The 27658-nt window shown below is 45.5% G+C and overlaps 2 protein-coding genes across 6 annotated transcripts; one reads left to right on the top strand and one right to left on the bottom strand.

Moving 5' to 3' along the window:
- The first annotated feature begins 132 nt into the window (after positions 1–132).
- VCF1 (VCP nuclear cofactor family member 1) lies at positions 133–12243 on the top strand. Of its 3 annotated transcripts, none has more exons than XM_077833080.1 (4): positions 133–375; positions 3000–3096; positions 9415–9474; positions 11600–12243. In XM_077833080.1, exons 1-4 carry the CDS (start codon positions 329–331, stop codon positions 11831–11833), a joined length of 438 nt encoding a protein of 145 aa, XP_077689206.1. In that variant the 5' UTR covers positions 133–328; the 3' UTR covers positions 11834–12243. The 3 variants fall into 3 exon arrangements, with proteins under 3 accessions (XP_077689206.1, XP_077689208.1, XP_077689205.1); XM_077833079.1 differs by having other exon boundaries at positions 146–375; positions 9412–9474; XM_077833082.1 differs by lacking the exon at positions 9415–9474.
- Positions 12244–12889: 646 nt separating this feature from the next.
- Positions 12890–27658, bottom strand: COG1 (component of oligomeric golgi complex 1). Of its 3 annotated transcripts, XM_077833059.1 has the most exons (15): positions 27236–27553; positions 26396–26640; positions 25096–25277; positions 24433–24603; positions 24139–24295; positions 22715–22925; positions 21469–22257; positions 20946–21092; positions 18657–18818; positions 17612–17739; positions 16123–16231; positions 14915–15024; positions 14742–14820; positions 14157–14195; positions 12890–13055 (listed from the first exon to the last, which is right to left on the bottom strand). In XM_077833059.1, the coding sequence occupies exons 1-14, from the start codon at positions 27512–27514 to the stop codon at positions 14172–14174; spliced, it is 2793 nt and encodes a 930-aa protein (XP_077689185.1). In that variant the 5' UTR covers positions 27515–27553; the 3' UTR covers positions 12890–13055; positions 14157–14171. The 3 variants fall into 3 exon arrangements, with proteins under 3 accessions (XP_077689185.1, XP_077689183.1, XP_077689184.1); XM_077833057.1 differs by lacking the exon at positions 14157–14195 and having other exon boundaries at positions 27236–27658; XM_077833058.1 differs by lacking the exons at positions 12890–13055; positions 14157–14195 and adding an exon at positions 14204–14373 and having other exon boundaries at positions 14704–14820; positions 27236–27554.

Consider the following 27658-nt stretch of genomic DNA (forward strand, 5'->3'; position numbering starts at 1 on the left):
AGTGGGGGCGTGGTCGGTGCATCTACGCAGGACTAGAGAGGTCTGGTGCTCGCGCCTGCGCAGGAAGGGCAGTGCCGAGAGGACGGGACAGTGCGCCTGCGGGGAGGACTCAAGAGGCCCGACTGTGGGCACTGCGCCTGCGCAGATGAAAGCTGGGCGCGGGCGGGGGGCTGAGTATGGCCAATGCGCCTGCGTAGGAGGCGGAGACGCCGGAAGCGGCTGAGAGAGCTGAGGAGGGCCGGGGGCTTAGGTTTGGCAGCGGGGCCGTGGCTTGGGCTCCGGCCGGAGACACCCCCCGCCTCTGAGCCCAGCCCCCCGGAGCCCCGCCATGAGCTGCCGGCAGCCGCTGCCGAGCGAGCGGGGAGCGCGACAGAGGTGAGCGAGGGGGCGGCCGGCCTCGGGCTGGGGGGAGGGGTCCCTGGGCAGCGCGAGGGGGGAGGGGACCGCATGGGGGTCCCTGGGCAGCGCGGGAGGGGACGGGGGGAGAAGGGCCCAAGGTGGGGCGGGGTCCCTGGGCAGCGCGAGGGGGGCGGGACCGCATGGGGGAGGGGAGAGCTGATGATATTGCGGCAGTGGGGAGGGGGCACATTGCTCTCGGCCCCTGCCCCTTCACTTGGCTTTGGTCCCCCACTTACACTGCCCCTAAGCCCTGCTGTGAACTCCCCCACCCTTACGCAGCCCCCACCGCACCCCCAGGCATGTCTGTATTGCAGTCGGATGCCTGCAGCTGACTCAGGCTTGAGGGCTCAGATGAAGGAGCTGTTTAATTGCTGTGTAGGTGCTGGGGCTCAACTTGCATCCTGAGCTCTGGGACCCTCCCCCCTCACTTGGTCCAGCCTGAGCCTCATGGGAGATGTCTACCCAGCAATTAAACAGCCTTTTAGCCCCAGGAGCCTGAATCAGCTAACACAGGCCAGCCGCAGGTGTCTGATTGCAATGTAGACATACCCTAGGTGGGCAGCATAAGGGTGGAGGAGTTCACAGCAGGGCCTGGGGGCAGTGTACCCTTACACAGCCTCTCTCTGACAGCTAGTGAATGTCTAGTGATCAGCTCAACATGGCTGAAACAACTCTTAATCATTCCCACTTCTCCAAGCCCTTTCCACTATGTCTTTGCTTGCTTGCTCGCTGTGCACAACAAAACCATCCTGCCGATAACCTGGTTGTTGTCCTCACCCCTGACCCCTCTCTCTAGGTCCTCACATCCAGACTACGTATAAATCTTGCGGATTCCTTCCACGTAACATCTCTAGGATACAGTCTTTTGTATCCATCTAAACAGCTAAAAATCTTGTCCAGGCTCCCAGCGCCTCTCGCATCTCAGTTACTGCAACATCCTTTCCTCTGGCCTTGACAAATTCAATCTTCCCTGTGCTTGTATCCTTTCAGAATGGTGCTGCAAAGATTACTTTCCTAGCCTATCACCTTGATCATGTCTTTCCTCTCTCATCCCTCAACTGGCTCCCTCTTCTTGATTATATCAAAAAAGCTACTTATCTTTACTTTCCAAGGCCCTTCACTACACAGTCCCACTCTACCTATCCTCTCTCAGTGTAATAACGTTGACTCCCACCTCTGATGGCTCACAATGCCAGCCTGTATCACCCATGTGTTAGCACCTTTCTCCCATGCTGCCTCTCATAGTTGAGGGGAGTTCCCCATAAACATCCATAAAGCAACCTCATTATCCTCCTCCAGATCCCTCCTCAAAACTTTCCTTTGCCACAATGCTACAGAAAACTTGACAAGGGCTAGGCTGCTGGTGTGCTGAGACCACATCATATCCTGCTGATCAGTCTTTTCCCATGGCTTCCTTTTACACCCCTGCCAGTTCATCTGTATCTATCTCTTGTCTGATACTCAGAACATAAGGTGTTTGGGGCAGGGACTAGCTCTGTGCTGTTTGCACAGCGGCTTCCTGCTCCATGACTGGGGGCTCCGAGGTGCCACAATAATACAAATAAAGCTGCACTATTATTTGTGATCCAGAAGGCACAGACCAAATAACAACTTGGCTTTTGTATAGATTCTGTCCTTATAGACAAATTCCAATATAAGTGCTTTGTTTAAGCCCATCATGTGGTGTGTATTGTTTTCCAGAAGCTAGAAAAGCTTTGTCTAGATTTTGTACGACACCCAGCATGTTGGGGCTCTGATTCTGACTACCTGCTGGGTACTATCATCATTGTATAAATGATGGGAAAAGGTTATGTGCCGCTAGTATTAAGGTTTTGCCAATTTATAAAGGGATGGCAGCATCTTAGAATGTTAAATACCTCTTGGTTGCTGTTATGTTTTGTCTTCATAATATCATGAAGCAACAGTGATGTCATAAGAGGATGGCAAAACCATCCCAAACAGTGAGAGACTAACGGGACTGGCCTTTAGTGTTATGTTTTTCAAAGTCTCAGTTGGGATGCTTTCATTCAGTGTTTAAAGAAATGTTGACCAGGAACATTATTTAACTTCAAATGCTGTCAGATTTGAGAGAATAAAGCAAGTTGTCATGGGTGTCTAACTGCAGGATCCATATAAGCAAGATGAATTTAATTGGGTAGCTACTGAAAACTTAGTCACCCCCATCCTTTTCCCTGCTGCTTTCCTTCTAGTCGGATGTCATTCAGAAACACCAGGCTCATTTTTAGAAATGTCTGAGTATTAGATAAGCGTCTTACATGCATGGCTAAGGCTTAAAAGCAGTCTAAAGAATTTAAACATATTTTTCTCTCATTTTAATGGAAGATGAGTCCAAATCCCCTGGACTGCCTTGAAAGCCTCCAGCTGGGCACACAGAGAGGGAGATGTATTTCCTAGTACTCTGTGGTGAGCAGTTGAAGAAAAATATGAAAAGTCATAAGCAGTTGTTGGTTTCTTGAGGAATCCAATCAGTAGTTTGTTCAGTCACATGTCCATGGCGTTGACTACAAAATGAGGTCCTATAAATTGTGAATGAGCTGCTGACTTTTTTTTTTTACTTTTTTTCCCATAAATTTCTTTAGGAAGAGGAGACGGAATGGCAGTGAAGAAGATGGCCACATCCCACAGACAAAGCGTAGTACCAGAAATGCAGTCGTTCAGGACTCTTGGGATACTGAGGTGAAATGTTTTCCGATTAGATTCCACATTTCACTTAATTTTCTAAGCTGGAATAATTGCTGTGATGTGTATAATCACATTTATAGAAAACAGCTAAGTAAAACTTGGTAGTTTTTTTCATTACATATTTTGTATATAAAATTCTGAGGCTTGGCACAAAATTGCACTTCAGGTATTGGATTCTGTTAACACAATTTGGAAATCCAGCCTGTTTCCCATTGCAGTTGGTTATTTTCCACTTAAATGGTTTTGTGTGTATGTATTGTTTTATAACTACTAATTTACTTTGTTGGATGCTGTGCAAAAATATATTGTCAAAGTAAGCTAAGTACTTTACAGCTAGAAAAGAAACATTTTCTGCCCCTAGAGAGTTTACAGTCTGAAATTAGATGTAACGTAATCGGGAAGACAACAAATCGAAGGATTCAGTAACAAGAACATGTGGTTGCTTTGTCTGGCTGTACACATTACGAATTCCGTTGTTTTTTTTAATACTTGTTAGTAACAAATGATCGAAAAGTGATAGAACTAATGAGCACTCTTCCCTATACTAATGGTTCTATTGGCCTGGTAAGTGTTACACAGTGCTCTTAGTAAGCAATAGCACTCATTTAATGTGTGCAAAGTACTTTATTGATGCCAAGTATTTCAGTTTTTTGAGAGAGTTTTGTGGTTAACATAGGACTTGAACTTCAGCTTGCTGGATTCTCCTCCTACCTCTGCCATGTGTCTTCTGTGTGACATTGGGTAACCTCTTAACCTTTCTGTACCTCAGTTTCCCCCATCAGTAAAACATTGTTTATAGTTGCCTAACTCACAGGGGTAGTGTGAAAATTGAGGTCCCAATGCCCACTGAAGTCAGTGGAAAGGCTTCCATTGACTTCATTGGGCATTGGATCGCATCCTGAATTAGTTGCTTTCATAGCACTTTGAGATCCGCACAAGGAAGGTGCTAGGCAAGGGCAAAGTACTGTCTTTCTAGTTTTGAGACTTATTTCCACTGCTTATTCCTAAACTGTGCTACTAGTGACCAGTGCTGCCTAAATCTTTGTACATGTCGACACTGAGAAGTTACAGAGTAGCAGCCGTGTTAGTCTGTATCCGCAAAAAGAAAAGAAGGACTTGTGGCGCTTTAGAGACTACCAAATTTATTTGAGCATAAGCTTTCGTGAGCTACAGCTCACTTCATTGGGTGCATACCGTGGATGCATCCAATGAAGTGAGCTGTAGCTCACGAAAGCTTATGCTCAAATAAATTTGGTAGTCTCTAAGGCGCCACAAGTCCTCCTTTTCTTTTTACTGAGAAGTTAGTGTGTCTATTTCTGAATTGCAGTAACTTTCTACTGTAAATGGACTGGGAAAGGTGTGCAAAGGAAGGAGACTCCTTCATGTTTGGGATGGTAATGAGATGGTTTTCTAAATGTGTTCAATGGGGTGGGTGTGGGTGTGTGTGTGTGTGTGTGTGTAGACCACTTATTGTTAAGCCTGGCTGTTTGTCATGGCAAAAAAAAAAAAGCTTTGGTACACATATTTCAATAGGTATAAGCTGTTAGCCTTGGTGCTGTATTTTGGCCGTACAAAAAGTTGTGTGCTACATTATTTTAAGCAAAATGTTCTTTATTTTATTGTCATAGTTCTAAACTATTTAATTTTAAACAGACAAGTCTTGCTGCTTAAAGGACCATGACTTTGTGTGGAAAAAGTTTAACAATCAAGCTGTTCATCATAGAAGCCATGGGCTTTCTTGATTATTCTTTCTCTGGAAGTAAGACTTTCTGGGATGAGGTTGCCCTCTGGTATAACAGCAGTCCACAAAACATCTGCTTTCCATTTGACATTGAATCACTTACCCAACAGAAACATCTCTCCAGGGGTGTCAAGCAGCTACGGACGAGCCAAACTTTGTGGAGGGAGGAGGAAGAATTTAGTGTGTAGCAAGGGTTTGAACTAGGAACAATTAAATTTAAAAATATCAGGGGCAGGGAATAATTGAGTGGCTGAAGAACCTTTGCTTGTTGTACGAACACTTAACATTAGACGGGGCAAAGCAGTAAAAACATAGATGGGAATGATTTTGTAGTAAGCATGCAGAGAGAGAGAGTAGACGATGTAATAAAGCTTTGCTATCGGTAACTGCTATGATTCTAAGAATTGACTGCACACAGACAGCGTAGACATGAGCTTTGAGTGGATTCTCTACCTGCCATTCCAGCAGTGAAGTCAAACTGTTGAATCTAATATTGAAGTTGCCATTTCACACATACACGTGCATTGCAAGTCTTTGCAGTTTGGCAGTAGAGTTACAAATACATCTGCCCATATGAACTAAACTTCACAATTTCTACTTCTGATGCATGCAATTTATGCAAGAGCCTAATTTTCAAGCTTTTCTATCCCTTTCTCCTGTTCTTACCAAGATTTTTAGATCACTGAATCAAGCATGCAATGAAATTAGATTCATACTATTCTAGTATCTCTCTAAGAACTTCCCATGCCAAGTTGTGAAATTGAATCTTGTGCTTATGGTGCATGAACATACTTCTAATTTATATCACTTTGAGGGTGCTGACCATATGTAACATCTCTGCTTTGTAACTGACAAATCACCATGAAAACAAGGCAACCTCTGCTTGATAGAATTTCAGAACAGTTCCAGGCTACTGAATTTGGGGCAGAGGGGAGTTGTAACTCTAAACTTGGTAAGAATGGAGGGGAGGGGAGTGCTTTTCCTTTGAGTGCATGTGCTCAAAGTATTTAAGTGAAATTGTAACACATTCTGACTTCTTCCCTGCCTTCAGTTTGAAGATGTATCTAACTTCTGTCTTCCAATCCTCATACAGAGCTTGATTTACTTAAAGGGATGTTTTCAATTTGAAAATCTATTTGACTATACCTACTATTATCAGAGATTAGTAAAACTGAAAAGTAATTTTGGCAGGATATTCTCTCTCCCCCCCCCCCCCCCCCCCCTCGCCCCGTTTGTTTACTTGGGTCACTTGACAGCAATTTATATACTGTTTTTTAAAAATCAAGGTGGTGGTTCCTGTAGATCAGTGGTTTTCAACATTTTTTCATTTGCAGACTCCTACAAACTTTCAAATGGAGGTGTGGACCCCTTTGGAAATCCTAGACATAGTCTGCTGACCCCCAAGGGTATGCGGACCACAGGTTGAAAACAGCTGCTGTAGCTGAAGAGAAATCACTTGATTTTGTTAGTGGCCGTTCAAACAGGGTGTTGATTTTTCTGACTTTAAGTAGCCCTCATGTTTGGCCAGTAGATTGTCTTCAGTTGTCTAGGTGAGCTAGATCCAGTCCAAAGGATCTTTGCTGGTCCACCCTGTTGGACTATCCTTTCACATAGACAATGCTGTTGACTCCAGCTACACTAAATCCTCCATCAGAAGAAGTTGGAAGAGTCTCTTCAATCTGTCAGCGCGGCTGTTTGGCAAATTTAAGTAGTGATGTGGGGTTTTTCCTCTTTCCTAGCACTGAGCATGCTACTTGCACAACACTCCTAGACTCTGCTAACCCAGAGGATGAGCTGAAGTTTCTATAGTACAGTTCAGTCCACAGATGCACCTTAGAAAATAGCTATATTAGGGCACATTGCAAATGTTAAATCTTGGCTGTTGCACTGGCATTCTGAATGCTTTGACATCGTGTTTTCTGTCCTGCTCAGGATTGTGGTTTTGCATTTGCTAAAAGGTTAGCTCTGTACCCTTAGTCTTGCTTAAAAATATCCGTTTATAAATTAGAAATGTCGGTCCTGCCTTCAGATGCACATGCGTGTATTTTTACCTCTTGTATAGTCTGTTATATATGGATTTGCACTGTACTGTAGCTGATCTTATAAGTTGCCTGGTGTCAAGTGGCCAATTCAGTGGTTTATAGGGGTGTTGGATGGAACCCTTAATGAGGAACAGAATCATCAGTGAGGAGCACGAAGAACTTTTTTACTCCTGAGGAAGAATGGGGATCTTCATTATTTTGTCTGACTTATGCTTTTCCTTCCTGAATAATCTTTTTCTTCGTTAACCCCATTTCCTAATGGTGCTCCTATCATTGGTTAGTCAGGCTGAGGACAGGTCACCCTGGATTTCAGAAATATTGCTCCATCAACTGAGTGGGTTACTGTTATGTGATTTTTTTTTTTAATCATTTATTTATTTATTTTATTTTTGGTACTTGCTCTGAGAATCTGAACATGGTTCTGCCAAGCACTGCAGCTAGGCTAGCTCCCACAAATGTTACTGTGGTATCTGCAGCTATTAATTCTGATCCAAAATGATTTACTTAGTCCTACTTCCAAACTTGTCTCAGAAGACTCTGAGAATGATGGTCTAAATCAGACCTAGCTCCCCCGACAATTTTTCCTAAAATACTTTAGGAAAAACAAATAAGTATGCACATATACCTGTCCAAATCATTGTAATTTATTTATGTTGGGGTTTTTTGCAGAGCCAATAAAAATAATGTACAGTTGTCTCTCTTCTTTACTGCATTGGCTCTCAACCTTTCCAGACTACTGTACCCCTTTCAGAAGTCTGATTTTTGTCTTGCATATTCCCAAGTTTCACCTCACTTAAACTACTTGCTTACAAAATCAGACGTAAAAGACAAGTGTCACAGCACGCTATTACTGAAAAATTGCTTGCTTTCTCATTTTTACCATAGAATTATAAAATAAATTGGACTATAAATATTATACTTTCGGTGTATAGTTTATAGAGCAGTATAAACAAGTCATGGTCTGTATGAAATTTTAGTTTGTACTGCCTTCGCTAGTGCTTTTTATGTAGCCTGTTGTAAAACTAGGCAAATATGTAAATGTACCTCCTGGATGACCTCTGCGTACCCCCAGGGGTACACGTACCCTGGGTTGAGAACCCCTGCTTTACTGGACTTAAACCGAATAGAAACAAATAAGGTGCTTTACATGTTCTTGTCTTTCTTTCTTTTGCATTTTTTAGACTAGCTAGCTAGTAAGTCCGTTTCTGTAACAAACGGAACAAATATCACTTTTCGTAACAGACTTATTCAGCCCCGGGGGACAAATTAAGCCCTGGATGGGGAGATGGGTAGGGAGGCAGCAGGGGTCTGGGGGGTTGGATGGGGCAGGACTAGGGGAGGCAACGGGAGATGGGGTGTGATCCTGGGGACTGGGGCCAGAGGACGCAGCGGGGGCTGGGGTGGGGCAGTGGGGTGAGCCCGGGGCCAGCACCTGCCACCGCACAGCTGGGGGACGGAGTGCGCGTCTGAAACCTGGGGCCAGAGAATGCAGCGTGGGCAAGGGGCAATGGGGGCACCTGGGGCCTGCGGCTGGAGGCGATGGGGTGTGTGTGTGGGGGCAGGGGAGGTGTGAGCCTAGGGCCAGAGCCTGCCACCCCCTGAGCTGAAGGTCAAGCCCCACTGCCCCTGGGAAGGTGGGGAGCTCACACCAGCTGCTTGCTCCTCTGACGTTTGTGGCCCCATGTGAGGGCCGGGCCCAACCCCTGCTAGTAACCTCGGGTGAGGGCCATGCTCCTCATCATCCAGGAGGCTGTGGCCACACAAAAAGCTCCTGGTGGCCACATGCGGCCATGTTGTCCACATTTGAGAAACGCTGGTCTAAATGGCTGTATGCTTCAGTTTCTGTGATTCAGGCATTGCTTGGTGCTCCTTTACAGAACAGCAAAGAAAGCCAAAACACTTAACTGATCATTTGTGTTTGAGTTCTGTTTTATAATTGTGGCTAAACTGAAGCATTACAACTACTTGGTATATGTATTGATATATAAAATGGGGTAGATATAACAGAGGAATTTTGAAGATGCCCTTTAATTTTGAAGATGTTTGTAACCCTTCTCCAGATACTTCTCCTTGATCTTGCATTTGATAGCCATCTATTGTTGTGTAGATAATATCATGATTTCAGCAGTGATCTTATAAGGGACATTATTTGCTTCATTATGGTCCTATATATAAAGGAATTGTTGATTTACAACAACCTGATCACAAGGTATGTCTTCAATATGATTTGGGCAGTAAAGAGCTTCACGTTCTAGTGACTTTTGTGTCTGGTTTTAAAAAAATTAAAAAATGGAGAACAGTATGATGACTGGAGAGACTTGTCAACAGCCTTAGAAGTAGGAAACACGTCCCAGGACACAAGTTCTGCTGTATTTTCGCCTAACAGTTAAAATTAGAGTGCTTTTAGATACTGGAAACCGTCTTTAGTCAGTACTAGTGGCCCTAAAAATTGTATTCTGTTATGACTTGAAATTTAAATATTGATTATTACTAAGTACTGATCATAGTTTTTACCTTGATTTTCAGAAGGTGCCTGTAACGAAAAACTATAAGGAAAGCAGACTAAAAGAAAACAAAGTGTCCTGTGCGGTGGGTTTTTCTCCAAGGCTGCCGTAACTTGCTGAGTGTAAAAGTGCACAGTTTGTTTTTTATGCATTAAGTAGTTTATGAAAAATAAGGTGATTTAGTAAATGTGGATTAGTGACCACTACACGCCCTTCTTGTGTAACCTCTGCCTTTGTATAATACCTGTAGAAAAAATAACCAGTCACTCATACAGCATTGACTGATCATTGCATTCTTAACAGAGTATGTTTGAAATCTTTCTCTTTAGTTGACCTGGTTAATTCCGACACTCAGTGCTCTTGCACTGATTTCAAATGCCCATAATTCAGCCTCAACAATTCTGTCAGCCTCAGCTGTGTTTTCTTGCTTTTCTGTTACAGTTGGGCTCAAAAACAAAGTGGAATTCATTGCTGTTCTGGTGGAATCAATGTAACCTATTGTATAAATCAATGTTATGCACTCTGCCTTTATAGTTTAGTGTCATAGTCCATGTCAAACACTTATTTACATAGTGACCTGAGGAGCCTGGATAATTCTGGCTGATGATGTAAGTTGCAGTCTGAGATTTGTGAGCAAGCATTGCTCCAGATCTTGGCGTAAACCCCACTGTGTACTGTTCTTCAGTAGTAAACTCTCTTTCAAGGTTATGCAATGTGGGTTTGCCTCCTTGAGTACAAACACACACTAGATGTATCTTATTGGGCTTGACTCTGATAATTGAAATTGCTGCTTTCTGTTCTAAAGAAACTGTATTCCACCAAAAAAAAAAAATTACATAATGGCTACCAAATCTTGATTTATACAGTACAAACATTAGTTGTATGATGGTACCTCATACAAAAATCTGAAGTGGCCTTGTAATCAAACTAAGGGTTGGGGACAATATGGACTTGTTACAGGCATACGTATATATTTGCCAACATTTCTTTTCCTTTTCATCAAAGTAATGTACGCCAAGATCAAGGGACATTTTCAGGTGGAAAAACTCTTTAAAATGTAAATTTTTTTTTTTAATTTACTAACAATACCTTTCGATTAAAGAATGTTTAAAGTCTACTGTATTTATAATGCTCACTTCTTAAATTTAATTGAGTGGATGATAAATTAGACATTTTCACTTTGATTCTTAAGCACTTAACACAATGCTGCAATATTGTGAACAGTACATGAGAATAACAAAACAGGAAACTGTTTAATTGCAACTAAAGCAAATCCATGAAAATATTAGCTATCCTTTAAACTTGTTTAGCCTAAGCCACTTGATGTCTCTTGAAACACAGAAAATACGTTTTGTGTGTGGAATACTGACAACACTTTATTGGTGTCATGACCATTAAAAGCGTATACACATTTTAATCTGGTTAAAGAAAAACACTGTCTTCTTATGCAAGCTAAATCATGAGTTCTGTCCTACTTTCTGCATGTGAAAGTGATTTAGTGGCTTGCTGCTTAGTAGCCTTGAGGTTAACATAGATATCTGGGCAACTTTCTCACTGCAGTATTGCAGTGTAAAGTGCATTATGTTGCAGAAAACTAAGAATCAGGACTGAAATCTAACTTGCAAATACATAGTGGAAATGTGCTACAAGTATACTGAGTACCCTGTTGCATTTTTTTTTCCCAAGTCTCCTGTCACTCTGGGTGTTTCGCTTCCTGTGCTATGCATAGCTGTTCTGAACTTGTTTCAAACCAAATTTTGACACATGGGAAAAGGGGGAATTTTATGCAACTTTTCACCTAGCTCTAGAGAAGTATGAAATTTACTAAAATCCTGTTTTCTAGTTCTTAGCAGACCAAAATTTTATTAAAATTCACTTGTGAAGTCTGAGCACTTGGTTACAAAGAACTGTTAACCTGTGGTTTTCCACTAAGTTGGGTCAAATAGCCCTAGTGGTTAGTGGACGCAATTGCACATCACCTGGGCTTCCTGAAATTTCTCATTGGTCTGACAGTCACTAAAGCAACTGAATGGGCCTTCTTGGCATTCAGTGGATTTGCTTCCTGAATTGTCCACTGGACTACCTGTGAACCATGAAACTCTGTGGGAGGGAGAACTGGAGAAAAATGCTTTCTTAATCAAGCTGTATAAATATGCATAGGAGAAAAATGTAAATGTTCCCTGCCGGTTAACCTTTTCTTTGTTTTACAGTCCTCCAGCAGCGATAGCAGCAGCAGCTGCAGTAGCAGCAGCATCAACAGCCCTGACAGAGGAAGTGGTCCCGAAACCAGCTTAAACCAGATAATTGCAGCATCCAGTCCCATCACCCCCCCCTCCTTCCATGAGCAGTCTGCACTAAGTCAAGGTCCTTACTTCCACATCAACCAGATCCTGAAGGAGGCACACTTCCACAGCTTACAGAACCGTGGCCGCCCTCCTACATGATGAACCAGCAGTTCCTTGCCTTCTGTGAAGGGACAGCACTGTGTAGATTTGATATTTCAACTTAAAGTTTGTTAAAATGAAATTGCACAAAACGCCTGTTGCCTTTTCAGTCTATATTTGAAATAACAGGTTAACAGGAAATTGTTTACTTGTGGTTTGCTGCACTATTGCAATGCAAAAGGGGCTTTGAAGCAATTTTTATAGGATTATTTTTTGGGGTTGGTATCAAATACATGTACGATGAGTCTGAGGAACCCACATCTGTATTATAGGCGTGCATAATGAGTCCAATTCAGATTGACTGCCTAATCTGTTTGTTAGCAAGTGTTGCTTTATGTAAAGTCCTTTCAAACGTTCATCTTCAGTTTTATAAATCTTTTTTAATTTCAATAAACTAGTGAACAAGTTTCCATGATCAAGTATTATTTGTAAAGGTTGAGAGTAGTTAAAGGGACATTTGCTGAAAATGTTTAGTGTTACAAGCATTACTGACTATTACTGTAACTGGAAGATTGGAGAACGTCTCATGTAGCTTAGTGGGCATGCTAAACTTTACCTTGTTTAGTCTTTCACACAGCAGTAAGACAAACAAGAAAATCCTTCTCTAGAACTAGGAAGAAAACTTAAAACAGCTGAAATTCAAGCTATGAAAAGAACTTCAGCAGTATGACCACTTGAGAGACAGGTAGTATTGGATATGTTCAGAAAGCATGCTCTACCATGCCACTCTGAGATGCACAGTAAAAAGGAAAGCTGATTTCAACACTCCAGAAGGTGTTGAGGTTATATGAATTAACTTTTCTTCTTCCCTTACCCAGCTTTACATGATAAAACTGAGAGGGAAGGGTAAGAGCATTTTATTAATTTTTTGCTTCAGCAGTCACACTGCAATATCTTAACAATTCTAATTTAAATAATAGTATAACAAATATACTGTGGCTAGGGAAAGGGATAAGAGCATGCTGTCTTATTTTCTTAGTGACTAATGCTGAACAGTTTAGCCAGTACAGGCCTGGGAGCGTGCGTTCCAAGTGGAAATGAATGGTGCAGGCAAACTTAAGTGTTTCATCTTTTTATTAGATCACTTGGTCATGCTAGAGAGCCAACCCAGTTTGAACAGGGATGGTGCAGCTGTGTCCTCCTCCTCTGTTGCAAGCTGTCTGAACAAGGAACCGGGGCGGAATGTTTCCTCTTCTGCTCTTATGACTGAAGGAGGTGGAACCTGTGTGTTTTTTAAAAGAGAGAATCAGTGACTGCTATACTGCCTCTTACATTGATTCCACACACAGCCAGTGGTTAGCAGCTGCAGGGAGGCACAGTAAGGTAAGAGAATCAAGAACTGTATAACTGAGTAGGTATTAAGTCCAACCTGAACCCCTGCCTCTCCGGCTACATATACAGGATTACTCAGCCTAAAAAGCCTTGTCTACGCTAGATTTCTAGTACTAGAGAGGGGTTTCTAGGTTCTGGTATCAGAGCTTCCCCCTGTGCAACTTTTTAAACTAGATCAGTATGCTGTTAACTACTTAAGACTTGTAAGAATCACTTAATGTGATTGTTTTTACTGACTAGCCCAGGAAACGGGCTTACTCTATTTTCTCCTGTGCTTTAAAAATGATAAAATGCCACTGTCCCTATACCTAGACAATAGTTTTTGATTAAGTACTCTACACAATCTTACATGATTCATTAGATGGTGGGATCTGAAAAAAGGCAGAGAGCACATATCTGCTAGTAATTCAGAAAAGGGGCTTTCTATTAAACACACACATCACTGCAGCTACAACTAGTAACACACAGGCAGGTATGGAAGAAATGTCACTGTTTCTAAACTATACTAGATACCCTGGGAGCAGGAGGTAGATAATTTTTCTAAAATTGAATTGTTTTGAAACAAGTGTGCTCTTTAGAACAATGAAAGCCAAGAAGTTCTCCTACTGAATTACACGAAGAACTTGAATTAGCAGATTGTGATAGGTTGGCCCCCATTTAGGTAAATGTCTCTACTCTTAAATAGAGAAGTGGATCTTTATTGAATGAAATCAGTCAGGACTGTGCCCTACTGCACCATAGTGGGGTATGGGTTCAGTGACTTGGAGGGATGAGTGCGTTTAGGAATACCACTTCCTGAAGCAGCTAGGTCTTCCTTGGCTCTCCCAGTCCTCCACCACAGGAGCCCTGCCTAAACAGACATTTAAATGATGGGGAATGGGTATCTGTGTACAATTTAGGTTAATATAAAATTTAATACAGAGCAACTGGACAATACTAAATGCCATTGTAGGTGAAGCAAGCCACTCAGAATACACACAAGCTTAAATACCCAAGCAAGATTTCTTCAGGAGTACAGGTCACCATCATACTGGAATGAAGTTTATAAAATAGTTAGACAGCATCCTTTAACAGCTTAACATTCCTTGCTACTTCCCTTAAATACAGATGAAGAAGCTAAATTTTAAGTCATCACTGCATAAACTTACATGGTCTGTCAGCTGGGGGCTAGAGGTCTGGAATTCTGTGCTTCTGGACTTGCTTTTGGCCTTTAGCAAATCGCTTAAGGAAAATGAGCTAATCAGGTTTCCTGTTGGCTTTTTTTTTAAAGGGGTGGGGGAGGGTGTGATTACTTGCAAAACTAATGTGAGGATTAGGATTTGTACAGTATTTTTAAAAGCAACCCTGCTTGGGACTGTTTGAAAAGTACTTGTCTCTTACGAGGGGCTGCTGACTTAAATATTTACTCAACCCGTTCTCCCTTCTTAAGCACCCCGAACCAAGTTCTTGCATTTTTTTTTTTTTTTAAGTCTCCTCAGCAAGCCTGGAACCCTTATTTACAATGCTGCTTCCCTGCCCTGGTGACACAGTAGGGATACGTAGTAAGATTAGGATGGTTTATAACAACTTCACCAACCTGAGTCTGATTTTCTGGGTTTTTAACAGCAGATTTAGTCTTTCGAGAGCTTGACATACTAAGCGGTAGAAGTCCAAATCTTAGAGAGAGAAATAAGGAAATGTATTCAGTCATACCATTCAGTTCAAGACTCTCGCTTTCTAAAGTGATATCTGCATCACTGAGCAACTTACCTTATTTGACTAGATGCTAATGGCAAGATATTGTAAGGCTCCTGGGAGCTCAAATTATTGCTTCTATTGGTATACTGATTCTCTGCCCCAGTGAGTAGGCCAAACAGGACCTAGAAGACAGGAAATGTGTCATTTTGTTTTTCAGGTGGCTGAGGATTCTGTAACACAAACTGCTCAAGTAACAAGAAGCCCGTGCCTGTATACAGGTTTCAGAGTAGCAGCCGTGTTAGTCTGTATTCGCAAAAAGAAAAAGGAGTACTAGTGGCACCTTAGAGACTAACAAATTTATTTGAGCATAAGCTTTTGTGAGCTACAGATGAAGTGAGCTGTAGCTCACAAAAGCTTATGCTCAAATAAATTTGTTAGTCTCTAAGGTGCCACTAGTACTCCTTTTCTTTTTGCCTGTATCCAGAAGCTCTCAAATACACACAGAATTGTCTTTAATGCTGAATCCTTTCCCCAAACATTAATTTTTCCATTTCAAGGCAGCTGACTTGTCTCCCCTCACTCTCTTAAACTTGTTTCCTTTACTCAGAGCTTCTCTAACTTACAGAGGTGCAGTGGTGCTTCTAGGTAGTATTTTCACTAAGAACAGCCATACTGGGTCAGACCAAAGGTCCATCTAGCCCAGTATCCTGTCTTCCGACAGTTGCCAGTGCCAGGTGCCCCAAAGGGAATGAACAGAACAAGGAATCAAGTGATCCATCCCTTGTCACCTATTCCCAGCTTCTGGCAAAAGGAGAGCTGCTTCTGTCTGTGTAGGTACTCCATCTTCCCTAGAGGCAGTAGCCAGGTTGATGGGAGAAGACCTCCTGTGAAAAATAGCACTAACTACATCGCTCCACACCCCTGAGTGATGTAGTTATACTGACATAAGTTCCTAGTGTAGACCATGCCTCAGCTAACTGCCTGCTACTATGGTAGCAGAATCTGGGGCTGTCTATGTGGCAGTTTGTATTTCACAGATTCTAATGACTCTCCCTTTCAGTTACAGAAGGAAGAGAGCTGAGTAAGCTGGCTTTAAAGCTCCAGCTGGCTTTAAATATCCCATCTGCAATGTTGAGTGCAGGCCAATAGTTAGCTGCAGTTGAACTGCATAATATGAGGAAATGATCAGCCTCCTTGATAACTCTGCAGTAGAATAAAGCAGTAAACAGCTTTTGCAACATTTACTTCTATTGCAGGGAATTCCTTTCCCCTGAACTTACAGAGGTTCGTTGCACCAGGCGGTTAAGGCTGCTATTTAAATGTGGAGTAAAAACATCCAAGTCAAACGGATCAATGTTGGCTTCTAAGAAGTCTGTCACCTTCTCAATCCTGCAATAAGACCAAAAAGATGCCATTACAGATCTTCATATTAAATAAAAGTAGATTACAAGGTGGACAGATGCTTATGATGGGGCAAGTGGAAATTGGTATTGCAGTGGTCCCTCATGAAACTGAGCTGCTCCCCTCTCAGCTGACCTGTCTGAGTACAAGTAGGAGGCACACATCAGAGGAGCAGCAGTTAAGCAGTTTTCAGTTTCACAAGGCTTCTGCAGACTTGTGACAGAGGAAGAACTTCCATTCAATTAGCCTCTACCTGCAGCAGGGAAGAGGTGAAACTACTTTAATGTAATTTTGAAGGCTTTTCTGTTCCTATTTACAGAACACTCTTAGCCCTGGTCTACACTAGGACGTTAGGTCGAATTTAGCAGCGTTAAATCGATGTAAACCTGCACCCGTCCACACAATGAAGCCCTTTTTTCGACTTAAAGGGCTTTTAAAATCAATTTCCTTACTCCACCCCTGACAAGTGGATTAGCACTTAAATTGGCCTTGCTGGGTCGAATTTGGGGGTACTGTGGACGCAATTTGACGGTATTGGCCTCCGCGAGCTATCCCAGAGTGCTCCATTGTGACCGCTCTGGACAGTGCTCTCAACTCAGATGCACTGGCCAGGTAGACAGGAAAAGAACCGCGAACTTTTGCATCTCATTTCCGGAGACTGCGGGAACTGTGGGATAGCTACCCACAGTAGGACACTCTGAAAGTCGACTCTTATCTCGGTACTGTGGAAGCACTGCGCCGAGTTAATGCACTTAGAGCATTTTCTGTGGGGACACACACTCGAATATATAAAACCAATTTCTAAAAAACCAACTTCTATAAATTCGACCTAATTTCGTAGTGTAGACATACCCTTAGAGTGGAAGCCAAGTGTCTGAGTGGGATTTGTGCTCCCTATTCTTCTGCTTCACAAACCTGTTGCTAAACAGGTGCGATTTCTAAAAGTAAGGTTCTTCAAGACTAGTTCCATGACCAGGCAGAAGAGTTCTCTGGAGGCATCAGTTAGTGATACCAGGTCTACCCCCATAGAGGAGACTGGTTTGGCCTGGCTCAGCTCCAATACTCCACCCTCATCCCACTCTGAGATTTTTAGACTATGCTTAAGAGTTGGTGAAAAGATTATGGGTAGTGGCAGACATACCAATGTCCCATATGCTGCCCTGTAGGGCTTCTAGCTTTCCCTGAAGAACTTCTCTGTAGGTGGCTTCTGTCATAGAGCAAGGCTGAATGAGCCACTTTCTGTTTAGACTGCCTTTAAGTTGTGATTGTGCGCGAGGAAATAGGATGTCAGAACTGGACTGAGAACTTGCTTCAGACCCTGAACAGCCTCTCTGATGCTTGGCTTAGAATACTGGCAGTATACTGTACCTGGAGTCCTGCTTGCTCCTGCTGGTTTTTGCTTCCTCACTCTTAGCTGTTAGGACTATATTCAAATAACGCAGATCATAGAGCAACTGCAACGCCCTGTTCTGAGTCATCGGGAACGTGTGTTCTTTCTGTAAGGAAGGCAGAAGGGTATGTTTCAACATTCTCTTTATAATAATAGTTTCCAAAGGTTTTTTTCAAGACAGAACAAACAAAATACTCAGAACAATCAGCAGCAGGCTTAAGTCCAACAGTTCAGTTAGCTATCCTATGCCACATTCACTCTTGTCACATCCTCTTTGTATGTTGACTCATATTGTATGCTCCTCAGGACAGACATGGTCTCATTTGTGAAGTGCCATGAACGTCTTAGCCCTAACCAGTCCAAAGGCTTCTGGACACATTAGCAAAGCCACATTGAAAAGAAATGACCAAACCAGTCATGCCAAGTAGCTCCCGAAGCAGAAGAAAAGACTTAAGTATGTTCTGACACGTGTATTGCTCAAAGAAAGCATTCACTTCAGTTTCTAAGAAATGGAATATGCAGAAGATCTGTCTAGTCTATTACTGAAGTAACACCGTGGCTCTCCTGGAACTGCAGCCATCTCTCTTAGCATCATGCTAATGGGAAAGTAGGGCCTTAAAGCTCTGTTTCCCTTTCAGAGGCCTTTGCTGGCCATGCAGGCAGACAGGTGGAAGAACTAGAGCATTGTCACGGGAGCATGCAAGCAGCTACTTCCCTTTCCTGCACAGGCTCTCAAGGGCTTACAGCACTTTACAGTCTCAAAACCCATGAAAGGAAGGCTTGGATGATAACTGCAGGTGGGGAAACTGAGGCACTGGAGTGTAGAGATTTTGCATTGAGCTGGATCCCAGTCCCAGGTTATGTCCCATAAAACAAGCTTAAATTTCTGGGGGCTTCTCAGGGATGAATTTTTGGGGTTCCCTGATCAGTAGGAAAGATTGACTATAATTGCAACTGCACTTGCAGATTCCCTTTCAGTACAACCAAAAATCCAGGCTGTAGAACAAAATCCCAGCTGAATACCTTCTCCTGCTTCTCTTCAACAAGCTTCTCATAGCCAGCCAGCACTTCCGCCAGGCAGGTCTTCAGCAGCAGCTGCAAGGTACGCTTTGGTAGAGCGTGACCTCCAACCCGATTGACTTCTTGACACAAGCTGAAGAGGAGGCATTGAACATACCAGGATGGCTGTTGGGGGGCAAAAAACACACACAGGACACCAATAAAAGCGGATATGTTCCTGACCTTTCTGTATGGGTTGTTGGCATTATCAAGGTGAATGAGAGAGGTTATGTGAATTCTGGGTTTCTCCTGGTATCTTCTCCTTCCTCATCACCAACCTTGGTCTCTTGCCTTCTCCCCTCACAGAACCCTACCTCAGTGCTCCCATCCTGTCCTACCTCCTTACTCTTACTGACTCTGTACATACCCTTTCCCTCTCATCATCCTCTGAATCTTTCCCCTCATGAAGCATGTCCTGGTCTCCACTATCTTCAGAACCATCTATTAGCCCCATCTGCCTTTCCAGCTATCATCCCTTCCACTCGAAAATCAGGAAATATGTAGTCTACAACCAAAGTACTGATTTTCCCTCCTCTAGGTCTGTTATCTTCCTTCCAGATGCGCTTCTAATTTTTTTCCACTCTACTGAAACTGGTTTCATTTTGGTCTTCAGTTACCTCTTCCTGGCCAAACCTCCGGGCTTCTATTCTATCCTCAGCCTAGAGCTGCAGCTCAACCCCTCCTTCCTGACATCTTATCCTCAGCAGGGTTTTGAGATACTATCTTTTCTCCTCTGTGTTTTTTGGTGGGGCCAGCTCTTCCCCTGGCTTTGGTGGGGGTTCCCCAGGGCTTTCTCTTTGCTCTTTCCATTACTTTTAGCCATCGTCTGTGTTGCTGATAACTCACAAATCTCTTTCTACCACTGGCCTGTCTCCTATCCAATCCCACATTTCAATTGTCTGATGTCCTCATAGGCATCAAGAGGTTAAATACATTAAAGGTTATAAGGTGCTCAGATAAGTACTTGTCTGGCTTCCATCACTGTACTAAGACAGATCTTAAATTGAATATAGACAAAAACTGAACTTGTCTTCCCACTTTTCCTATCACGGTTCACAACACCATCCTCCCAGTCACTCAGGCTTACAATCTGAGGGGTATTTTTTTACTACTCCTTTTCCCTTACCCCACACTTGCAAGACATTCCAAATCTGGATGCTACTTCCTTCATTCTGTCCTTTAGCTTTCCGCCACCCAGCCACGTCTCTTGTTCAGGCCTCATTATAGCCTGCCTTGCTGCCTGCAGTATCTTCCCTCTTCACCCCAATGTCTCTCTCACACATCCACTCCCTTCAGTCTGTATAAAATGCTGCTGCTAAACTCCTCTTTCTTGCCTGTCTGATCATGTAACTCCTCCCTTTCTTCAGTCCCTCAGTTGGCTTCCCAGCCAATATCTGCTGCTTGTCACCACCTTCAAAAGTCTACATAACTTTGTCTCTTCCCAACTTTCCTACCCCTGCTGCTCCACTATTGCTGCCCAATCTCATCCACCTGTTTGTCAGATTTATACAATCACCACCTTGCCTTCTTTCCTACAGCTCATCCTTGTCCACCTTTGAGTTTGTCTTAAAGGCAGTGCAGCAGAAGTGAGTTTAAGGAATCTTATTGATTTGTACATTATAAGCTGCCTCTTTTAATTCCCCTTTCCCAGACTATCTCTACCGCGGGAGCATCTCAGGGCAGGGACTGTTCTCCTTAAGCATTACCCAGCACACAATGAAAAGTACTGCAAATAAGTAGGAATAAAGCCAAAAAGTTGGGCTACAGGTGATGTAGTGACTGTGTTATACAAACACCAGCCATTCTGGGTACAGCACCAAGTCAGCAACATGGACTTTAGGGACCGCTTTTAGTGAGAGGGGGGAATGTTGGCCAGGGGATGGCTGGGGCTTATCCCTCACAGCGTATTTACATTCACATTCTCCTATAGGACAGACCTGAAGAAGAGCTCTGTGGAAGTGCAAAAGTCTCTAACCAACAGAAGTTGGTTCAATAAAAGCTCCCTCTCTCTCCTATCTTGAGACAGAGAGCTACAACACTGCATGCGTATTCTTTGGCAGAAGTCCTAAGATCTTCAAGTTGCCCCCTAGGACTTGGATATGTGACCGTGAGTGCAGGAAGATTTCATAAGATAGGAGTGAATTCAGTGAAACCTCCTAGAGAGAAACGCAGGTTTACTGACTATTTTACAAGCAGCTTTTGTCCTCCTGAAAGATTATTTCCCTCCATTCACCCAGAGGACATTGCTCACACCTGTACAGGGAGTCGGATCTTTGACGTTATGCTTCTTCCTGTTTCTGTCTCCTCCTGAATTTCAATTTCATCCCAGTTGGTGGCCATAGCTAAGATAGAGCCAGCTGCATCTAGCAGCAAAGTTTTGGTGAAACTGTGAACCAGGACCTAGAGGGGAAAAATACAAATATTCAGTAACAGGCCAATGCAGGTACTGGGGTCAGGCAGTCTATTTATGGCTCCCTTGTGTTTTTCACTTAGTGAATCTGCTGAGGAGTCTGAGGTGGGCAAAGTATTTTCCATTGGTCTTTAAGAGCGTCACACCAAGGGGATCTGGCACCTCAGAGTGTGACTATTTCAGAGCCATAGCTCAGCCACAGTCATTGGAAACTGATTAGGTACCCTAATTCTAGTAGTGGCAGTGTTCTAATGAATGGAAAGTCTCTGAAGAACTAGAACGACAAGCACAGTGGTGGCTGTGGGCAGCTGTGAAAGAGAAACCTAAATAGGAAAGGAGTGCGCCCAAAGAAAACTGGCTACTTACTTTTATAACAGTTGAGCTCCAAATCTGATATGCAAACAGGCTCTGTTGCAGGAGTTGTTCTTTCACTTCCTGCCACTTGGCCTGCATGGGATTCACCTCCTGGACTTTCCCTTTCCCCAGCTTTTTAAAAGACCGGGTCTCCCTCATTACATTCTCTGTGCTGCCTGATTTACCCAGAATGCACTGCTTCAGGTGAGGACACAGTTCACCTAGTGACTGACAAAGTCTTGCCATGAAGAGGACAGTATTAAGTTTGGCATCGTTCAGAGCGTCTGTGTGTCCTTTCAGCTTGTCCTCAGCACTCTGCAGCTCTTCTCTAACACAGCCCAAGACATACTGGATGCAGGTAATGCAGTGATCACGGAGCAGCTCTTCTACGGTGCCAGCATCAGCATATCTATCAAAAGCAGAGTTCCTGGACTGCACGCCCAATATCTCTTTGGGTGTGGAAGAGTCAGACGGCAGGTAGGACAGAAGGTCATCCAGTTTGGCCTTCAGTTTGGTATCCAAGGCAGAACAGAAGCTCTGCACGCAGGGAGTGAGAGCCTGGGCCTTCATAGACAGGCCACTCTTTGCAAATTGGCTGCGGTTTGCCACGTTGACCCAGGCAGCATCAGAAGGCATGTCGCTGGGGCTCTCTGACCACAGAAACAAAGCCATGTTGTGTTCAAATTGGATGTGCTTGCTGGGGGTGGAGGTACTGGACTTGACTTCAAGCTCCTGTAGAGCTAAGATAAGAAGCTGTTTCGAACTGCTGGAGATGGAGTCAAATCCTTCCTTCGTCAGGGTCTGGAAAAGAGAACTTTCCCTTCTCAGGTCTCAGTGGCTGCCACATCACGCATTTTAAGAGTGCCTCTATGGCTGCTGAAAGGTACTGTGGGCGGCACTGGAGAATAAAGACCTCTCTCCCCAGACAGTACCGCAAGGGGAGCAGCTGTGCAAGCTTCCCCATGCAGCACCAGCCTTCCCCTCCCCTCCACACTGTTCCCTCTAAGCTGTGCATGTGTGCGCGTACACACAGATCCTAAACCCTGCACACACGGTGAAGCACCGCGCGCACAAAAATTTACACAGAAGAAATTTTTTGCACACACGGCCTGTCAAAAAATTAGAGGGAACATTGTCCCCCACCCAGCTAACGTATGCCCCTCATGACCTGTTCTCTGCTGAGACTGCCAGGCTAGGGAAGCAGACAGCACTTAAACACTGCCAAAGTCAGCCTGGTTAAGCCCCGACAGCATCTCACCTGTAACCTGTCCAAGAAAAGCTGGCGCAGCAAGTCCTCCCAGAAGGAGATGGGCTTGTCCAAGAGTCGATGGCACGCTGTGTCCCAGTTCTGGCTCATGGACTCACCAGTGAGCAGCTCCCACACAGCGTCACGGATGCCGGCTAGGCCTTTCAGGCTCTTCACGTAGCCCAGCAGAGTGATAAGCCCAGATTTGATATCTTCATTACACCTGAAAGCAATATTCACTTCAGTCCCATTCCCTCATATCACAGCTCCAGGCAATGCAGAGAACTTCTACTTTACTGTTCTAGGCTGGACTACAAAGGGATTCTTATTGCTTTGTGAAAGGATCCAGCAAGGAGACCCGTGGCAGGGCTGAAAATGACCTCGGAAGTTTACCTGCCACCTCACAGTGATCCAGCCACTTGCATTCCTGGCCATGTTGACCCACATGTTGCGTCACCCCCAGGAACTACTAGAAGCACATCATGCTCCCCTACAGGGTCCCAGCCCACGTATCTCAGCGCCCTGGACCACAGGCAAGGAGCGCTGTACCAGGGTTGGGCAAAGACCATCACCTTACTCTGTAACAACTCCCCGCTAGCCAACCTAGCACATGTGGGCCCCTGACGGAGGTGCTCTTTGAGGATAAAATGGGGCAGCCGGGCAGGGAGAAGTTTGGGGGTAGGAATTCCTCTCAACCAAAGGCGGCTTCAAACTTCAGTCTGACTGCAGCTAAGAGCTACCGTTTGCCCTCTACCTATGAAATGCATGAAAGTGTAAGCAGAGTCACATGGGGCTGACTGAGCCACTACATAAGGAAAGGGAGGCCTGACTGTTACTCTTCTCTTAGCAAGGCATGCTGGGAAAGGGGAGGAGCCTGGGACCTTTATAACGTAGGCTCTGCCAGCTCTCTTGCACGGTGCTCAGGAGGACAGCAGGAAGAAAAGAGATGCTGGAATGAGAACAACCCCAGGAAGGAAAAACCGAAGAGTACAGGTAAGCACTTAGAGGCATTTTTCTATTTGGATAAGAGTTTGGGGGACTTTATTTTCGGTAATACTGCAGGGACGCTAGACACAGATCACTCAGCGTTGCAGGGAAGTGCTCTGGTTATAATCTGCTGCCTTACTGATGTATTGAACAACCTGTCTTTCGAGAAAGCATTTAGTCTGTATAATCCCTTATCTCAGCATCTCTGTGGTGGACACGGGCGTCCTGATATGCTTCTATGGGGATAACAGGCAGGTGAGTAGACTTGGCTCCATTTTACGACCCCCAGCCAAGGATTGCTGTTGAGCTGCTTAGGTGCTGCAGAAGCACTCTATGCTGCTAGACAGATCTAGTGGTGTCTGATGGCGCCTCACTCGAGGAGGAATACAGTGACAGAGCAAGTACTGTCCTAATCCATCCCTTAGAAGAAGCTCCCTCTATACACTCACATGTTAATCCACTTCTGAAGAGTCTCTCTCAGGTAGTCCTGGCTGATTGGATGTGCCAGGGTTCGGAGGGTTGGCTGGAACTCTACAATGGACAGTGGTAGATATTTGAACCAGCTGCTCAGCTGCATCTCCTCTTTCAAAACTTTGATGCCTTTACCTAGAAGAATTGTGCCGCATGAGTGGGGTGGGTTCAATGGGGTCTTGACTAAGCCCTAGTTGTATGAGGAACATGCACAAATGACCATGAGATAGTGAAACCAATCCCAAGTCTCATTGCCTGAGCAAGCTACTCACCTGCTGGATCCTGGCCTGTTGTGGTCTCCAGCATTGAAAAGAGCAAGCTGCAGGGCAGGGTCGGATCTGAGGGCACCCCTTCAGGCAGAGTGTAAAACAGGACATGAGCTTGGTACAAGGTGGTGGTTAGCAACTCCATCAACGAACACACCTGAGCTTTTATTCCCGCACCTAAAAAGAAAAATTTCTTAATAGAGGCAGCAGCCCTAACCTTCCTCATTAAAGCAGTCCCATAATAAGAACAATGCTGGTCAGAAAGGACAAACATTTTTCCAAGCCAGATGTGTATTAACAGTGAAGATACCTGCTATCTGTTCCTATAGATAATGGAGATGGGCAGAGCATGGAGTAACTTATAGATACAGCAGAGCAGAGTTATTGTGATGGATCAGTTAGCTACACAAGTACCTCTGAACCAATCACCCCCATCTTGTGATAAAGGAGTCTCCTGCAAGCTATCCTGTTTGGCCACTACTGTTTTTAAAGGACCAAGGGAAATAATTAGCTGTGTGTTAACCCTGATTCAATGCAACAAAGTTCCCATGGAGGCTACAAAATAGGACAAACTCCGTTCCACTCAGTTTCTGCTCTTTCCTTGAGATGGGAAAGAGACCTTAGAGCTTCCCTTAACATCAGTTCAGGAGCGAAGCCAGTTGTACTGACCGTGATGTGGCTGGTTCAGAAGCTGCTGAACAGCTGACTTCCTGGCCAGCAGGAAGTCTGTCAGGGCTTGGCGTGGAGAGCTGTCCTCCAAAAGCATGATGGAGCATAAGGCCTCTGCCACTGCTTGGTCAGAAACGGCCTGGCATTTTAGCAGCGATTTGCTTTCATGCAGTATGGTGGATCTAATAAGGAAACAAGTCAGATGCAGTCACCAGGTGTTGAACAGGGTTGCCAGCTTTCTAACTGCTGACAACCAGACCCCCGAGGCCCTGTCTCCTGCTCGCACCTCTTCACAGACACCCCCGTCGTCACTCGCTGCTCTCCCTGTCCCCCGGAGCTGGATCCTCTCCACGTCCCTCCCTCCACCGCCAGCTGTGCTCTCTTTACTCTGGGGCTGCAGCCTGATGCGGAGCCTGCCTGCCCATGAGATGCAAGTAGGAGGTGGCCCTGGCGGAGCAAGAGACTAAATCGAACATATGGGAAACCAAAGCTTCCTTTCATATCCATGGGTGGAATCAACAGGAGTCACCTACGAGGCACCTAGGGCAGCCGATCGTCTGGCCCAGTCCTGGAACCTGACCGCATCAACCCTTCCTACCCCAGTGGCTGTAAAGTATAAGGTGGAACAGTGTAATCTTAAAAGGGTGGTTTAAATTCCATGATCCTGCCAGCTTGGTAAACTAACACTGCTTACATTCTTACTCTAGTACACAGCATTTTGAACCTTTCAAAGTAATAACCCTCCACCAGGAAACTCCCAAAGGTGTCCAAGCTAATTCAGCCATCCAATTGGAATGGACTGTCCTGCATACAAAGGGTTCATGTTGACATCTTGAGCTGCTCAGGGGATGGAAACGCTTGTCTGCTAGGGGGAAGACAACAGCTCACTTTATGCAATCCCTTCAAGAGTGATGCCTGACAAGCATAGAGGGAGCTATGTTGAGCCCTTGACTTAATAGAGAGAAAGTAGGGGAGGAAAAAAAATATTCTCCACCACCACCACACTTCTTCCCATGAGGAAGGAGAGATCTAGAACAGGGCACTGGGAGTCAAACTCCTGGGTTCTACTGTCAGTTCTGCCAGCGGCAGTCAGTATGATGTTGAGTAAACTGCTTCACCTCTGTCTCTCAGCTTTTGTGGCTGTGGAACAATAATCCCTACTTCCCCTAGGAAAAAGAGGATAGGAGGCTATGTTTGTATCGGGCCTTCAGGTAGGTTTAAAATATTACGGCAGTGCAATGTTCTGACAGCATTTGCAAACTGGCTCTGGAAGGGCTGCAACCACCACCACGCTGCTTACCTAAAGTGGCTAGCTGCTGCCACTTGTCGTACAAGGATGGGGAAGCGTGCAAGGATGGGACTATAACGGGAGCTGGAGGAATCCAGCTGCAGGAGGCTGTGGAGATGGCAGCAGAGCAGGTAGAGATGAGTGGCACGTAAGTACTGAGAGGCCTCCATGGCACTCCAGATCTTCTCGGGAATCTCCAGCAGCAGCTTGATCTGCGCTGCGGTGCCATAGAACTTCTCCTGCGAGTGCAGCGTAGTCTGGGCACGAAAGGAGAGGCTGTGACTGTGGGTACAATCACGCTTCCAAGGGAACAACAATGGTCACCCGCAGTAATTCTGCTAACTTCAGAAGCTACCCGAGCTTTGTCCCTGTACGCTTCTGTGCCGTGACCGCTAACAGGCGAAAGCCGGACAGAACGCAGTCCTGCAACCCAGGCTTTGGGTAAACTGACGACGCGCGCCCCCCCCGCAGCCATGCCCAGCTCAGGGGCTCGTCTCCCAGGATGTCCTATCCACCCTGGCAGGAAGGAAAAGGCCGAGCTGGTGCGGGGGCCACCAGGCGGGAGTGGCGCTGCGATGCAGCAGGGTCTCACAAGGACGACTCTGACCGCCGACAAGGAGGACGGGCTGTGGGGCAGGGGCACCCCCAGCCCTCGCGGGGCTCCAGCAGTGACGCTAGGGTGGGGCCGGCACCTGCGGCCTGGCTAGAGGCTGGGGGCCTGTCCTGGGCCAAGGCTGCACTGACCGTGGCTTGTTGCGGGGGCCCCCTCGCTCACCGGGGGGGGGGGGGAAGCGCAGGCCCCGCCCCCTCGCTCACCCGGGGGGGGAGCGCAGGCCCCGCCCCCTCGCTCACCTGGGCCCCCCGGGCGCCCCGCGGCCCCGGCGCCCCGCGCTGCAGGCCCCGCACCGCCCCCAGCAAGTGCTCGGCGCTGAGGCGCATCTCGGCGATGGTGTCGGCCGCCTCGATGAGGTCCCGGTAGCGCTCCCCCACCATCTGCCGCAGCTCCTCCCGCTTCTGCTCGATGCCCGCCCGCAGCCGCCGCTCCACCTCGCGCAGCTCGGCCGTCGTGTGCGCCTCGAAGAGCGCCGCCGCCTCCGGGCCCCGCGGCAGCCCGGGCCCCGCCGCCGCCATCTTGGGCGCGACCCTGGGCGGCCACCGTCCGTCCCGCGAAGCGGGGGAGCGTCCCTTTACCCGTGACGTGTCCGACGGGTGCCGCCGCCAGCTGCGGGAGGGGCAGCGACACTTCCGGGCACTGGGGGCATCGCTCGGCGCCAT

Source organism: Eretmochelys imbricata, chromosome 14, assembly GCF_965152235.1.
Source record: "Eretmochelys imbricata isolate rEreImb1 chromosome 14, rEreImb1.hap1, whole genome shotgun sequence".
In the NCBI taxonomy this organism is placed as follows: domain Eukaryota; kingdom Metazoa; phylum Chordata; order Testudines; family Cheloniidae; genus Eretmochelys; species Eretmochelys imbricata.